At 40.6% G+C, this 15,945-nt stretch overlaps 1 protein-coding gene and 1 long non-coding RNA gene across 4 annotated transcripts in view; one reads left to right on the top strand and one right to left on the bottom strand.

The window, feature by feature from the left end:
• The window catches only part of CASD1 (CAS1 domain containing 1), a 54,564-nt gene extending 51,452 nt beyond the window's left edge, over positions 1-3,112 (bottom strand). For 2 of the 3 annotated variants that reach the window (XM_025290860.3, XM_044946440.2), the window contains exon 1: positions 2,328-3,112. In XM_025290860.3, the coding sequence (XP_025146645.2) occupies positions 2,328-2,889 (562 nt within the window). In that variant the 5' untranslated portion in view covers positions 2,890-3,112. The remainder of the gene's footprint in view (positions 1-2,327) is intronic. The other variant, XM_025290859.3, reaches the window with a different exon arrangement.
• An 80-nt stretch (positions 3,113-3,192) lies between these two features.
• Positions 3,193-15,945, top strand: part of LOC123334645 — a 37,996-nt gene continuing 25,243 nt past the window's right edge. Inside the window, exons 1-2 of the long non-coding RNA XR_006552632.2 lie at positions 3,193-3,489; positions 6,071-6,149. This is a non-coding gene — a long non-coding RNA (uncharacterized LOC123334645). The remainder of the gene's footprint in view (positions 3,490-6,070; positions 6,150-15,945) is intronic.

The following is a 15,945-nucleotide window of genomic DNA, read 5'->3' as shown; positions in this document are numbered from 1 at the left end:
GCAAAGACAAAATGAGTTAAGATTTAAAACCCTTAGTAGAACAGCACCCGGCATATGATAGGTGCTCAATGATAGCATGTAGTTTTGCCTAGCTTTGCTTTCTGTAGTGTGCAATTTTTTACTTTCTTTAGTTTGTAAAACAAGAGATACTGAATCTGTGTATTTCAACTGCATTCCCTCTCCTGGCCTGAGGCAAACCCATACTCACGCACTGGAGATTTTCATACACAGCCTAAACCTCTATATATAAAGAAAGTCCTTTTGTATTCTAAAGATTTATGATGCTGTGATTCAAGTGTTTGATTATCCTTGTGTGAAAAGCATTGCATCTGACTGTTTCACACTGCTAAAGCATGAGGCTGGCTAAAAAGTTTCTGGTAAGATCATATCACCCCCCTGCCCTCCCCTCCCCCTCCGCCCCCCGCCACGTCTCAAGTTCGTGACATCTCACGTGGGCATGTACACACACCAGGTGTACTGCTTCACAGTCAAGACACGGAAGCACCTACAGAAGCTGCTGATGAGCTTCTGGAGGAGGATTTATAAACAATCCCAGATTGCTACACTGACTCACAAGGTTCCATCTGACATTCTATTTTCCCTGCGGAGGACAGATCTTGAAAGGATGAAATTTATAATGTAAATATAGCAATTAGGATCCATGATTATCAAAAGACAAAAGCACAATTAAAAAAGGGAGGTGGGGGGACTAGATGTTTAACTTATAGGAGGGCCACAGCACACAGTTATAAAAGTTATCTCCACTATCACATACATAAAATTGAGTTAGATTACTATCATCTTACAACAAAATAGCATAAAATGTCAGTGGTCAGAAAATCTTCTTTAAAATGACAATAAATGAATGCATCAAATCGTTCGCTTTATTTTGTATATGAAAGTGTTGGACTTCTCTTACAGCAAATGCACCAAAGTCTTGCCAGGTCATGTGAATGGGATCTATGGGAAGCTGGAGGAGAAAGGCCAAGAGGGTATAAGCGATTTACCTTTTTCAATCGATTTCGTGTATTTATATAAAGGGCTATTCATCCAGTACAGCACTAGAGTATAAGATTTTTAACTCTCAAGCATTGGAGAAAACAAAGCGGCACAACTGATCAAAACATCCTTTACTTTTAAAGATTTCCTAAAATGAGAAGCGAGTTCAGATTCCAGTGCCCCCTTTACTGGATATTTTGCCAAAGTAGGCGTGACGCTAAAAGGGAAACACCTTAAATGTGCACCTATTACACATTACCTCTTGACCAGTTATGTCACAATCACCAAGAGCTGTCCCGATAATGGCTTCAAAACTACAAGAACCACAAACAAGAGATCCTATCTTTGTTAATTTCCCTCAGCCTGTCAGCCTCTATCCTAGTGACATTCTTACAGAGAAAATCAAGGGGAAAAAAAAAAATAAATCAAGAAGGACAAGTAAATATCCCTTGATTACTGAAAAATAACACGTTCTGAAATACTGAGGTCATATTTCCTTGCTCTTTGCACCAATTTCAAAACCCACAGCAAAGGCCTCCTCTCAGACTGCTTCCAACTTGTTTTCATTGCCCACCTCAACTCCTGTCAACCCAGAAGTTCTTTTCTAATATTGGCAGCAGCTTCACTTTGTAAAAAGTGTGCAACCAGACCCCTTTAAACGTTTCTGAATCACAAAGCCTGGGTGACACCTCCTCCATTTGGCCAAGAGCATCTTCTGCCGGCTGTCAACTCGGCCGCAAAAGAAAATGGGGCGGCCTCTGCCGCTGTCCAACAGCTTGGCCCCGCTGTTCCAGGGGGCAGAAACGGGATAAAACAAAGGCTAAAAAGCCGGGCCCTTAAGGCGCAGAATTGGGCGAGCCCACTTGGAGACGAGGTGCCCCCGTGCCGGGCGGCCTTGGCCTTCAGGCGCCCTGGGCTGGCCCCCCGAGGGCCGCCTGCTCGCCTCCTGCACGCGAGCCCCGGGTCTGCCGCGTCTCCCCCGGGCCAGCCCGCGCAGGAGCCGGGACCCCCGCTACCCGCTGGCCCCGGCCCGGGCGGGCGCCCACGACTCCAGCAGTGGCGGCTCGGGGTGGGGGGGGCGGTGCCCAGGACCACGGGCCCTCGACCCGTGGCCGCCTGAACTGGGGTCCGCTCGGTCGGTCGGGGGCGCCTGGCCCGCCGCCCGGGCCACCTGGGGGCACGTGGGGGTACCGCCTGCCCCGCCCGCTGGGCGCGCCGGCGGGCGGCCGCGTGAGCGTGGGCGTGTGTCGGGCGAGGGGGGCGGCCTCCAGCCTCCGCGTCGCCTCCTCCCGCCCCGGCCGGCCCGGGCAGGGGGAGGGCCCGCTCACCTCGGTAGCGGCGGGAGGCGAGGTGGCACACCGCGAGCAGCAGTACGGCCACCAGCGCCAGTACCTTGGCGCTCCTCACGCTGAAGTAGTGGTTGATCTCCCGCTTGCCCAAGTTGTAGGCCAGAGCCGCCATCTTGGTTCCTCCATGACAACAGTGTGCGGCGGAGCGGGGAAGGGGCGCCGCACAGGGGCAGCACTGGGGCTGCCGCCGCCGCAGCCAGTCGAGGAGCCGCCGCCAGCCCTCGCGGCCGCCACCCGCGCCTCCCGCCGGGGAGGCTGACCCCGCGGCGCCCCCGGCCTCTACCTGCCCCTCCTCGGCCGCGGCCGCCTCGGCGGCCTCCCCCCAGCCCCGCCGCCGCTGTTCCGCCGTGCCTTTCCCCCAGGCGCCCTGGACGCCTGTCTCCTCCCCTTCCTCCTCCTCCCCTTTAGCCTCCTGCCTTAAGAGAGGCTGCGCTTGAGAGGGGGGTCCGGTTGCCCAGTCCTCCGGGGTCACGGACCCCAGACTGTCCTCAGGGGTCACCGGGTCACCTGAGGCAGGCGGCGGCGGCGGCGGCAGAGACATGGGGATGTGAGGAGAGGGGACCAGGCTTCCACCCTGGCCCGAACGCGACTCCTGGGCTTTTAATTAGCTTACTGGCGGCAACCTGAGCCCAGGTTGGGGCAATAGAAGTACCGTTCCGGAAGAAAAGCACACATCGTTCCCCTCCTTCCTTCCGCAACACACCCTTTAACGAGCTTTCTACTCCCTAAACCTGCCTAGCAGGATGCGAAGGCTACCCCAAAGTCACCGGGGCTTATCGTCAGGCTCTCTGGTCAGTCTGGATGCCCCCCTGATGCAAGCCAGGTGTAGACACTGCGGACAGCCTTAGCACCAACCCACCTGTATGATGACCAGTCTTAACTCTTAACTCACTGCTCGGAAGCCCGTTTCTCTTGAAAACTTGGGGGCGGGGGGTGTTGGGGGTGGGGAGCCCTGGGTTTACCCAGTTCCAGTGAGCGAAAGTATATCAAAAGTACAGAGTGCTTCCTTGCTCAGTCGCTTCAGTCAAGTCCGACTCGTTGAGACCCCATGAACTTACAGCCCACCAGCTTCCTCTGTCCATGGGATTCACCAGGCAAGAACACTGGAATTCGCTCCCTTCTGGAATGAACAGAGTAGAAGGTACAAAACGAGCCTCGCTTGATGTAGGTGTCAGTGAGAATAGAACTCCACTTTTTTTGTATTTACACGAGCGTTGGTTAGGTGGTTGGGCCAGACGTCAAAATGTGTTCTCGGGACCATCATTCATGCTCCTGAAGTTGGTTAATGTGGTTATCAAAAAAGGGAGCACTCCTTTGCCTTTGTTAAACCTTCCTTAGTCCCCCATTTTATTTATTTCGTTAGTTTTCTGGGTTCCCCTGTGCTGCCTTCCATGTGGGAATGGTTATTTACATTTGCTTCCTTTTCTGCTTGAGTGAGTTCCTGATTAGTTAGGGTGTTTTCAGGCGTTCTTTGCAACTTTCCCGTTAAGCCATTCCTGAACTTGTACTTAAACGTCCCTCTTAAAGTGATAGAATGTTCGATATGATGGGACTGTAGAGATCTTGTCATCCCAATTCTTTTCATCCAAGGAGTCTTTTTATTGTTTTTATCTATGGACCCCATATCTTGAAAGATTTTTGACACTTAAATGAAATCACATACATCACTGTCATGGATGTAATGCTAATACGCAATAAAGCTACATAAGTGTACAAACACGAGGCACTGTTCCCTGGAAATGGTTGCTTAATTTTGGCTGTCGTTCTTCTGATCCAAGGTTGATCACATGCTGGGAGAATTAAATCAGATATTGCAAAAAAAAAAAAAAAAACCCAAACAGATAAATAACTCTGCTAACAGTATACAGTCTACCAAATCACATCTTGGAAATTTCTATGATGTCATCAACAGCAAATTAGAATTTCTGATCAGCACATGATAACCAGTGTTAGCCTGCAGGGTTGATTTAATGCCTGCCAAAAGTAAAGAAACTTGACATTTTATTTAATTGCAATTTCTAGAAGGCTTTCTGAAATGTTGTGAATAGCTTGTGCCCCCCCTTCCTTCCCTCCAGTTCAGTTAAGCCACTTAGTTGTGTCCAACTCTTTGTGACCCCATGGACTGCAGCACGCCAGGCCTCCCTGTCCATCACCAACTTCCGGAGCTTACTCAAACTCATGTCCATCGAGTCAGTGATGCCATCCAGCCATCTCATCCTCTGTCATCCCCTTCTCCTCCTGCCCTCAGTCTTTCCCAGCATCAGGGTCTTTTCTAATGAGTCAGTTCTTCGCATCAGGTGGCCTAAGTATTGGAGTTTCAGCTTCAACATCAGTCCTTCCAATGAATATTCAGGAATGATTTCCTTTAGGATGGACTGGTTGGATCTCCTTGCAGTCCAAGGGACTCTCAAGAGTCTTCTCCACACCCCAGTTCAAAAGCATCTATTCTTTGGCGCTCAGCTTTCTTTATAGTAGGCTTCCCTGGTGGTTCAGAGGTTAAAGCGTCTGCCTGCAATGCAGGAGACCTGGGTTCGATCCCTGGGTCAGGAAGATGCCCTGGAGAAGGAAATGGCATGAGGAGCCTGGTGGGCTACAGTCCATGGGGTTGCAAAGAGTCGGACACAACTGAGCGACTTCACTTTCACTTTCACTTTCTTTACAGTCCAGCTCTCACATCCATACATGACTCTGAAAAACCATAGCTTTGACTAGACGGGATTTTGTTGGCAAAGTAACGTCTCTGCTTTTTAATACGGTGTGTAGGTTGCTCATAACTTTCCTTTCAAGGAGGAAGCGTCTTTTAATTTCATGGCTGCAATCACCATCTGCAGTGATTTTGGAGCCCCCCCAAAATAAAGTCTCTCACAAAGTTTCCATTGTTTCCCCATCTATTTGCTATGAAGTGATGGGACCAGATGCCATGATCTTAGTTTTCTGAATGTTGAGCTTTAAGCCAACTTTTCCACTCTCCTCTTTCACTTTCATCAAGAGGCTCTTTAGTTCTTTACTTTCTGCCATAAGTGTGGTGTCATTTGCATAGCTTTCCCTCCAGTTTAAAGCTAATCCTTCTCTGCTCTGAATCTCTTCCTGTCCCCCTTTCTTGGGAGTGTTGATGACCCCATCAGTTATCCCTATGTCAGTCATTCTCTTTCTGTGTCTTCTTTAAACTCTTTGTCTCTCCTGGACATTTCCCTTCTACTAATAACTTTATTTTGTTAGTGAAGCCCATCCGTGGACTGTGTTTCTTTGTGTTTAACTCTCCATCTAGTTCCTTCTCTGACAAGCTCTAGGAAGGATAGTGTTGACTTTTCAGTCTTCACTTGCTCTACTCCCATTCTCTCTTCTAAATAACTCAAATATGTTGCCTCCTCTCCATTCCCTGGTTGTTGCCTTGCTTAAGGCATGATATCTTGCTGGAACTTTTTATCCTTTAAACTTTTCTCCCTCATGTCTGGCTCAAAAATTCAATCTTACAGCTTCCTGCCATTCCTCTAACCAGACTGAACTTTCTTAAATATAATAATGCTAAAAACTAGTTAGTGGCTCCATGTTTATTTGCCAGAATGTTAACTAATGCTCAGCAGATTATCTCAATGCTAATATTATAAAAAAAAAAAAGAAACGATCTAATAGGAGACAAAATGAAAAATACTGACCACACTTTACTCCTGCCCTTCTATTTTTTTTTTCCTTTTTAACCAAATATCTATTTCCTGTTGTAGCACAGGAGGTCATGAGGATAAAGAAGAGAGCAAACAGGTTCGAAAAGGACCAGCACCATAGGAGAAGCACAGTTCTGAGGTGAAAATATTTTGATATAAACTGTTCCTGCTCTACTGTGTCCATTTTGTTGGGATTTTAAAATTTGGGTATAATTGACATTTGGAGTTGTATTAGTTTCTAGCATACAATGTGATTTGATATTTGTATATACTGCAAAATCATAACTGGTTAACATTTGTCACCATGCATATATACATAAAGAATCTGCCTGCAATATAAGAGATGTGAAGATGTGAGTTCTATACCTGGGTTGGGAAGATTCTCTGGAGAAGGAAATGGCAACCCACTTTAGTATTCTTGCCCAGAAAATCCCAGCAGAAGAGCCTGGCAGGCTGCAGTTCATGGGGTCGCAGAAGAGTTGGACGTGACTGAGTGACTAAATAACAACATATATACATGGTTACAGGATTTTTTTTCTTATGATTAGAACTTTTAAGATCTACTCTTTTAGCAACTTGCAAATATGCAATACAGTGTAATTAACTATACTTCCATTCTGACTTGAGAAATTCTTTCTCTTCTTTTCCCAAATTTTTTTCTCTTCTTTCTTCTTTGTCCTTGATTGTATCAGTAAAATTTCATTTGAGAATCTGGTATCATAAGTTTCCCTTCTTTATTTTTACCTATAAACTGCTCCCTCTTCACTGTATATGCAGCGTGTAAGCTCAATTACTTCCTATTTAAAGCATCTTCCTTAATTCACCACACAATCTCTTCTCCCTTAACTGTCAAATTTCTGGCCTGATCTTTTCTCAACTGTTTATTCGTTCTTTAAATACTTGAAAACTGACTTCTACTCCTATTACTTTACCTACACTACTTTCTTTAGCTCTCATATTATCCAGCCATACTAAAGTATAAGCCAAAAAACATTATGTATGTGTTGCTTTTTTCTTACTATTAATATCATTCACTTAGCTTGAATACTTTTTCTCCTGTACCTCATATGCTACTTATTTAAAACCTTTCTTCTTCCCCCCTTCCCACCCCCCCACCCCTTCCTTCAGCCTTAGTAAGGTATAATTGACAAATAAAATTGTTTATAGGGTACAAAGTAATGATTTGATATAACCATCCTTTGTGAAATGATTAACACAATCAGAAGAACTTTCTCCTGTAAAGACCTGCAACACTGTGCCTCTTCGCCAAGGCTCCTTGTGGGAATATGGCTCTTTCCCTGCACGGGGTTTGTCATGGTACTTTTGTTTCTGGGTATGCTTCAGTGTGCATGCAGCAACAGACAGCACCCAATCAGAGTAGGTATTATATCTTCCTTCCTTGTGCATGTTGTGTTTATTGGGAAACCACCAGTTCTTTTGGGCTATATCCCACTGTGCCTTGTAATCTGCTCAGTTAATGTGTTTATCTCCTTCTTCTTCATTCCTTTCCCCTCCAGATTTTGTGCAGTGGGGCACAGGGAATTAGTACGTTTTGTTTGATTTGTAGGGAAAACTTGTGAAAGACTTAGAAATAGACCAAGATATTAGGGTTGTCTTCAATGGGAAATTGGGCATTGTCCAGCTTATCTGCTTCTGTCCGGTTTCTGAGTCTTTTATTGTCTTTGAATTATTTTGCATTGCTGTAAGTTATATAATACTTATAGTAATGCAAATGATTCTTGCCCATAGAAATGCAAATTGTATCTCATTGGGATTCAGTTGATTATTGCTCTGTGGATATTGAGCAGTTTTGAAGTTTTACATTTGTTAAGCAAATTTATTTCACCATTCCTAATGCCCAGATATATGAGATTCTTTGAATTCTCTTTTGAACCAATTGTAATGTCTTCTGGTTCATTCATTAATTAGTGAATTAAATTAAAGCTTTGACACATGTTAATTTTATGTTATGAAAGTCATGCTATATTCTCTTCTTTTTTTATATATATTCTCTTCTAAAAATTATCTTTTAATACATGAATATGCCTTGAACTTAATAAATATTAATATTTCTTAAGTTCAGATCAAAGATCATTTTAATGAAGAACATTGGAAAAAATTGAGACACCTTTCTTAGAATTTTTAAGACTATAGGATACAGATGTATTTTTCAAAGTGAATTTGGCTTGTTTGAACAAATGAACAATTTCCTATGCAAGACTGAGAAACTTGCTTTTATCACAATGAATTTTAATATTGGCCTTTTGATTTTTTGACTGAGTGTACCCCAAACAAAACAAAAGCCAAATATCTGATTTGTGTGTATTTAAATGTCAAAAAAACTAATACAAAATAGTAAGAAATTATGAAGTATTACACCGTTATTTTATTACATGCTTTTAGTTTTTTTTTTTTTAATCTGGAAGATCTCACCTTAAAAATTATACAGATCTCAGTAATCATTTGGAAATTGTATAAAGTATAAGTTTATATACAATATTGTAGTCTTCACTATCATGTGTAAGAAACATATCCTGATTGGGAAACAGCTCGAAGTCAACTTTAAAGTCTCAGGTCCTTTCTGTCTAAATTCTCTGTTTACCCCAATTATATTCTGGTTCTCACACCATTTCAGCGTCTCTTTGAACTTTTCTTCTGCTACCAGTTGTGGTGTTTTCCACAGTTATCTGCACTATTGAGAAAGCTCTTCATTCCCTACCTTGGTAGAATCATTCACTTCGCTGTTTGCACAAAGGTGAAAGCAGAAGAGATAGGGGGGAAAATGTGGACAGATCAGAGAGGTTTTAGCAGTAAAACCTGACAGAACATGCCAGTGGATTGCCTGTGGGAAGATAAGGGAGGAAGAGAATCGGGTGATTTCTGTTTCTGCTTGAGCAACTGGTGGCTTCAGGGATCACTTACCTACGTGGGAAAGATTGTCAGAACAGTTCTTCAGTTTCTTCTTACTTACATCAAAGCCCAGACAATCCAATACATATTAAATTTTCACATGTGAAATTCTGCCCTACGCCTCTGCCATCTTCAATACCCTTTCTCCAGGACAGAAACATGTATCATCCACTTTATTCCCAAATTACAGAGGTTTTTCTTAGGTGAAATCAGTTTCCTATCAACAGTTAACAAATAAAGGGAGACAAGGATGATAGTATAACAATAATTTTGCCCTGAGTCTTACTCAGTGGCTGAGACAAATTCTCCTTTCTGTAGAGTAGCTATTTTAAATTAGCTGGAAATTCACAGTTCGCTGCTTTGAAAAAATCCCTTAGGGAAGGCAAATATTAATATCTCCCCTTTGTTTCTAGGGTGCAGGATGTTAACCATTGATCAGATCAAAGTGGGGCTACTTAAAGAGAAGAAAAAAATTCTAAATGACCTGCCTGGTTTGTTTCACACAGCCTTCTGGCCCAAGTGGTACTGACATTTTCATTAAACAGGTTAAGGAAAACAGTAGAGGTTAATTGACTTAGTGGTGTCTCAGCTGAAACAGACAAAACTGCCCAAGGCCTCAGGTAAGTCTAATGTTGTTAGCAGTGTTCTGGCCTTCCACTTTACACACTCTCACCTTTGAACGTCCATAAACAAATTAGGATCGCTTCATGTATAATGCTGTGGAACTCACAGAGTTGTGTGAAAATGTATTAGGTAATATCTGTAAAGCACTTTAAATGATTTATTCTTTAGCCAGTTTTTCCTAAGGGATACTTTGTCTCACAGGCTTCTAATTGCCATCTAGCTAGATGATAAAGAGCAGTCTTCAACTAAATACTTAGTGGGTTGCAGGAGATGACTCATAGGTCTTTTACTCTGTGCACACAGAATATAAACTTACATTTCCCATCATGAAATTCTGCTTTTCTAACTAGCATATTTTTTGAGGTGACATTTAGATATCATTTTTGGTTTGCAGAAGTGGCAGGTATAACTTTGTGGTTGTTAGTGGAAAGTTTTTACTATGGGCGTAGAATAATGTAGTAAAAAAAAAAAGAAAAGCGTAGGCTTTGAAAGAACATTCGGGGTTTGACACCTGGATCCACCATTTACTAGCTAAACACTGTGGCAAATTGTTTTACCTGTTGAACTTCAACTTTCTTACTTGTAAAAAGAGGATAATAAGACCTATCACTCAAGGTTGTTTTTATGACTAAATGAGTAATGTATAGTTTTTGACACTTAGGTGATGCTTAATAAAAAATTCTTTCTTCCTTCAAAGTTCACTGTCACTGGTAAATTTGCCAGAAGTTTTCTTAAATTTGTTCTCTACTGGCTAGCATCTGTGTCATGGAGACTGAGTGTTTAATTAATAGAAAATAGCCCAGTCAAACATAGATACAGTCCTTTAGATAATTAAATAATCTTTGGTTTAGTCTGTTAGATAATACTCCAGTATGATAATGAGAGGTCCTATCACCCATCTTTTGCCTTATTTATAAATTTTTAATAATTTCTGCTTAACAGTCTGTTCTTTTGATCATAAATAACCTTTAGAGATCTATTTTTGATCGCACACACAAAGCGCTGGATTCATTATGCATTGGAGTGGTTGTTTACGTAGTTCAGCCAAAGGTATTAACTGTCTGTGTATGCCTACTTGAGGGTTCAGTACTGAGCAACCGTAGAGCCAAAGAATTAAATTCTGCTGAGTTTTTCCATTAAGAAATGTAAGATTCAAATAATTTAAAAGGATCTATTATTTTCTTCTATCCTAAGATTAGGAAACCAAGCCCAAGAAAACCTATCCACCCAAGCCCAAGAAAACCTATTTCACTCATGGCTTATAGATTCTGGTGAACTCTTTTCCACTTTATGTTCCAAGTATGCTGAAGTTCCTGGCCAGCAGTAAGTCTGTTGCTTCTGACTTGTGGGGCTTTAACCATAAAATAGGTACCAGCCTAGTTTTTTTAGGTGGGATTGTAGGCATTGCTTTCACATATAAAATACAACACTTGCTTGTTAATGATGAGATGTCCATATCTGATTGTAATTTATTTTCAAATATGACTCCCAGGTATGACTTTGTATGATGGTGTCAAAATCTTCAGTGTTGGGGTGCAAGACATAATCTTTTAATAAGAATTTGATACCTGGTGAAAGGAAGAGGAACCAGAGATCAAATTGCCAACATCCACTGGATCATCAAAAAAGCAAGAGAGTTCCAGAAAAACATCTATTTCTGCTTTATTGACTATGCCAAAGCCTTTGACCCTGTGGATCACAATAAACTGTGGAAAATTCTTCAAGAAATGGGAATACCAGACCACCTGACTGCCTCTTGAGAAATCTGTATGCAGGTCAAGAAGCAACAGTTAGAACTGGACATGGAACAACAGACTGGTTTCAAATAGGAAAAGGAGTACGTCAAGGCTGTATATTGTCACCCTGCTTATTTAACTTATATGCAGAATACATCATGAGAAATGCTGGGCTGGAAGAAGCACAAGCTGGAATCAAGATTGCCGGTAGAAATATCAATAACCTCAGCTATGCAGATGACACCACCATTATGTCAGAAAGTGAAGAAGAACTAAAGAGCCTCTTGATGAAGTGAAAGAGGAGAGTGAAAAAGTTGGCTTAAAGCTCAACATTCAGAAAACTAAGATCATGGCATCTGGTCCCATCAGTTCATGGGAAATAGATGGAGAAACAGTGGAAACAGTTTCAGACTTTATTTTTTGGGGCTCCAAAATCCCTGCACATGGTGATTGCAGCCATGAAATTAAAAGATGCTTACTCCTTGGAAGAAAAGTTATGACCAACCTAGATAGCATATTAAAAAGCAGAGACATTACTTTGCCAACAAAGATCCGTCTAGTTAAGGCTATGGTTTTTCCAGTAATCATGTATGGATGTGAGAGCTGGACTATAAAGAAAGCTGAGCACCGAAGAATTGATGCTTTTGAACTGTGGTGTTGGAGAAGACTCTTGAGAGTCCCTTGGACTGCAAGGAGATCCATCCAGTCCATCCTAAAGGAAATCAGTCCTGAATATTCATTGGAAGGATTGATGCTGAAGCTGAAACTTGGCCACCTGATGTGAAGAGCTGACTCACGTGAAAAGACCCTGATGCTGGGAAAGATTGAAGGTGGGAGAAGCAGGGGATGACAGAGGATGAGATGGTTCGATGGCATCACCGACTCAATGGACATGAGTTTGAGTAAACTCTGGGAGTTGGTGATGGACAGGGAGGCCTGGCGTGCCGCAGTCTATGGGGTTGCAAAGAGTCGGACAGGACTGAGCGACTGAACTGAACTGAAAGGAAGACAGCTGCTTTTTGACCTATGCAAGTAACTTTGGAGACTCAGTAAAGATATTTGGTTCTAAATTCTGAAGGAGGCACTGAAAGCTAGGAGCTATTTTTTTTAATGTTTCATTTTATGTTGAAAGTTACATTTGATGTTGAGAGTTAGAGAGCTAGACATAAATTGTTAATGCCAAGTAAAGTACTTCTTCACAAAAGCATCAGAAAATAGACAGTTAACAAATAAATGCTGTCAGTATTCCAAACCAAATAACTATAGTTAAACTTCCCGTATCAATTCATTTAGCTTTATGTACATATTTCTTGTTCTGCTGTATCTTGGGTCATCAGTCTGCTTTCATGAAGTCGTCTCACTCTGAAAAAAGAAAAGAGTCTTGAAAATCTCAACTCATTCCCAAATATATCTGACAGTTGTGCAAGCAATGTCATCTTTGTGCTCGAAAGTTGTTACTCATGAGCCTATTCATTGAACTATCATCAATTAAGAGTACAAAGTGTATTCTTTCCCATGAGATTCTGAGATTGTCCTTTGTTGAATATTAAAATTTTAACCTGTGAGCCTTTTGACAAGCATCAGAAGATAATAGGAGTCATCTGTCAATGAGACTAAATGATTATGGTTAATATATCGTGGTAACTAACAATGTCAAAGCCGAAGACAGTAAAATTCTTTACTAAATGTAGTATGTAATTTTTTGTAAGAATTTGATCAGTGTTTTTCCTGGGAGTAAGAACATGTTATAGACAATGACAGCACCGAGAAATCTCCAGGACCTTCCAATTCATTTTATAATGCATACTGTCTCCAAAACATATATGTGAATAATATTTTGTCTATATAGAAATTTACCCTATAACTTGACCACTCTTTTGATTGGTTCTTACAATATAGTTGAGCTAATCTAGAAGTACAGAACATGTCAAGAAAACAATTTGGGGGCATCACCTCTTTTTATAAAGCAAAAGAATAAATCGTCATGAATTTCCAGGGATCTTATGGAGAATTTCAAAGAAGTTTTATTTGTAATGAAAATCCTGAAAATTTTATTTTTCTGCATATAAGCTATTGTGGGAAAGCAAAATCAAGAGAGTTCTCAGAGGACATTAGGTAATGTATTAAGACAGGATCAAATGTGCCTGAGAAACAGTAAGTTGGCTAACTGTTAAGCAAACTGACAATACAATACAATATTCTAAATAAGAAGAAAGCAACACAATTGAAAGGAATCTTAGCTTTTTCAGAAATGAGGAGTATTATGTTTTTGTTGCCTAATAATAAAGTACTTGACAAAGTCTTCAGAAAACTGTTGTGTTAGGATGTGGAATTTCCAAAATGCAGACAGATCACACAGAATGTAAAAGAGTAGCTACTTACTACCCCTTGTAAAGAGAAGACTAAAGAGTTCAAGATAAACTTGAACTTTTAATATATAGAAAATAAAATTCTATATTTACATTAGAATTCTATTATTAAAATTCCATTATTTACATTAATATTATATTTAGCAGTAAAGGATTCATGAACTCCCTGCCCTACATTTTAAATTTTCTTATAAATAAACCCATCAAGACTCAGTGAACTTTGTCAAAATTTGAATCCATTTCATTATTTCTAGTTTGAGACAAATACAGTTTTTTCCTGCCAATGTATGTACTTTTCTATATTCAAAAATTTTCTTACACAATCCTTTTTTGTATTAAGGAAAAACCAGAGTTTCAAAGACAAGACTAGTCTCCTTTTCTTGAAAACAAAAACACATATCACTATCTTACATTCAGTTGTAATTTTCTGCTACTATTGCTTTAGCAGTCTTTGACTACCTATGTGGTTCATGACTCTCAGTCAAATTAACTGACTTCTGTTTCACAGAGAAAACTGGAAAGGAGTGTCAAAGAATCTCATACACATCAAATTAACAAAACTCATAAATACACACATAAAACCCTCTACAGTCCCCTACATCCATTTTCACCTTTATAAATTAGCAAAATAAATATAATCACTATCATGGCCAACATATTTAGCCACTATAAGAAACAAACACACACACACACACACACATATATATATACACACATACATATATATATAGTATACATATGTATACAATATATATATATGTTGGGTGACCACATTTCAGTTTAATATTTCACTCACTTAGAGATTTTCTATGTGTCCAAGGTTATTCATTAAAGAACTTGATTTAAGAATGTGTTGTGTGTTCCAGTCGTGTCCGACTCTGCGACCACATGGACCATAGCCCACCAGGCTCGTCTGTCCATGGGACTCTCCAGGCAAGCATACTGGAATGGGTTGCCATTTCCTTCTCCATGATTTAAGAATAGTCCAGGTTCTACTTTTAGAGCTAACCAATGAATTTGGTAAAGTTGCAGGATACAAAGTTAATACATAGAAATCTTTTTCATACAAAAGATCAGAAAGAAATTAAGGAAACAATCCCATTTACCATTGCAACAAAAAAAATGAAATGCCTAGGAATAAATCTACCTAGGGAGAAAAAAGACCTGTATGCAGAAAACTATAAGATACTGATGAAAGAAACCAAAGATGACACAAACAGATGGAAAAACATATCATATTCTTGGACTGGAAGATCCAATATTGTGAAAAAACTGACTGTGCTACCCCCCAAAATACACAGATTCAGTGCAATCCCTGTCAAATTACCAATGGCACTTTTCACAGAATTAAGACAAAAAAATCTTATAATTTTCATGGAAATGCAAAATTCTCTGGGTAACCAAAGCAATCTTGAGACAGAAAAACAGAGTGGGAGGAATCAGGCTCCCTGACTTCAGACTATACTACAAAGCTACAGTTATCAAGACAGTATGATACTGGCACAAAAACAGAAATATAGATCGATGGAGCAAGATAACAAGAGAAAGCCCAGAGATAAACCCATGCACCTATGGCCACCTAATCTATGCCACAGAAGGCAAGAATATACAATGGAGAAAAGACAGTCTTTTCACTAAGTGGTGCTGGGAAAACTAGATAGCTACATCTAGATTCTAAAAGAATGCAATCAGAACATTCTCCTAACACCATACACAAAAATAAACTCAAAGCAGAGCAAAGGACAACTACAAACAAGATGAAAGACAAGAATGGGAGAAAACATTTGCAAGTGAAGCAACTAACAAGGGGTTAATCTCCAAAATATACAAACAGCTCAATATAAAAAAATAAAAATTAAAAAATGGATGGAAGAACTAAATAGACTTTTCTCCAAAAAAGATATACAGATGGCCAACAAACACATGAAAAAATGTTCAGCATTACTAATTATTAGAAAATTGCAAATCAAAACTACACTGAAGTATCACGTCACCCTGGTCAGAATGCCCATCATCAAAAAAATATACAAACAATAAATGTTGGAGAGGTGTGGAGAAAAGGGAACCCTTTTATACTATCCATGGAAATATAAATTGATCCAACCACTATGGAGAACAGTATGAAGATTCATTAAAATACAAAAAATAGAACAATCATATGACCCAGCAATCCCATTCCTGGGCATAAACTTGGAGAAAAACCATAATTCAGAAAGGTACTTGTATCCCAGTGTTCATTGCAGCACTATTTACAATAACCAGGATGTGAAAGGAACGCCCATGTCCATCAACACAG

The sequence above is a fragment of the Bubalus bubalis genome, chromosome 8 (assembly GCF_019923935.1).
Source record: "Bubalus bubalis isolate 160015118507 breed Murrah chromosome 8, NDDB_SH_1, whole genome shotgun sequence".
In the NCBI taxonomy this organism is placed as follows: domain Eukaryota; kingdom Metazoa; phylum Chordata; class Mammalia; order Artiodactyla; family Bovidae; genus Bubalus; species Bubalus bubalis.
Note: the sequence above shows the minus strand (reverse complement) of the source record. Positions and strands in the feature narration are given on the sequence as shown.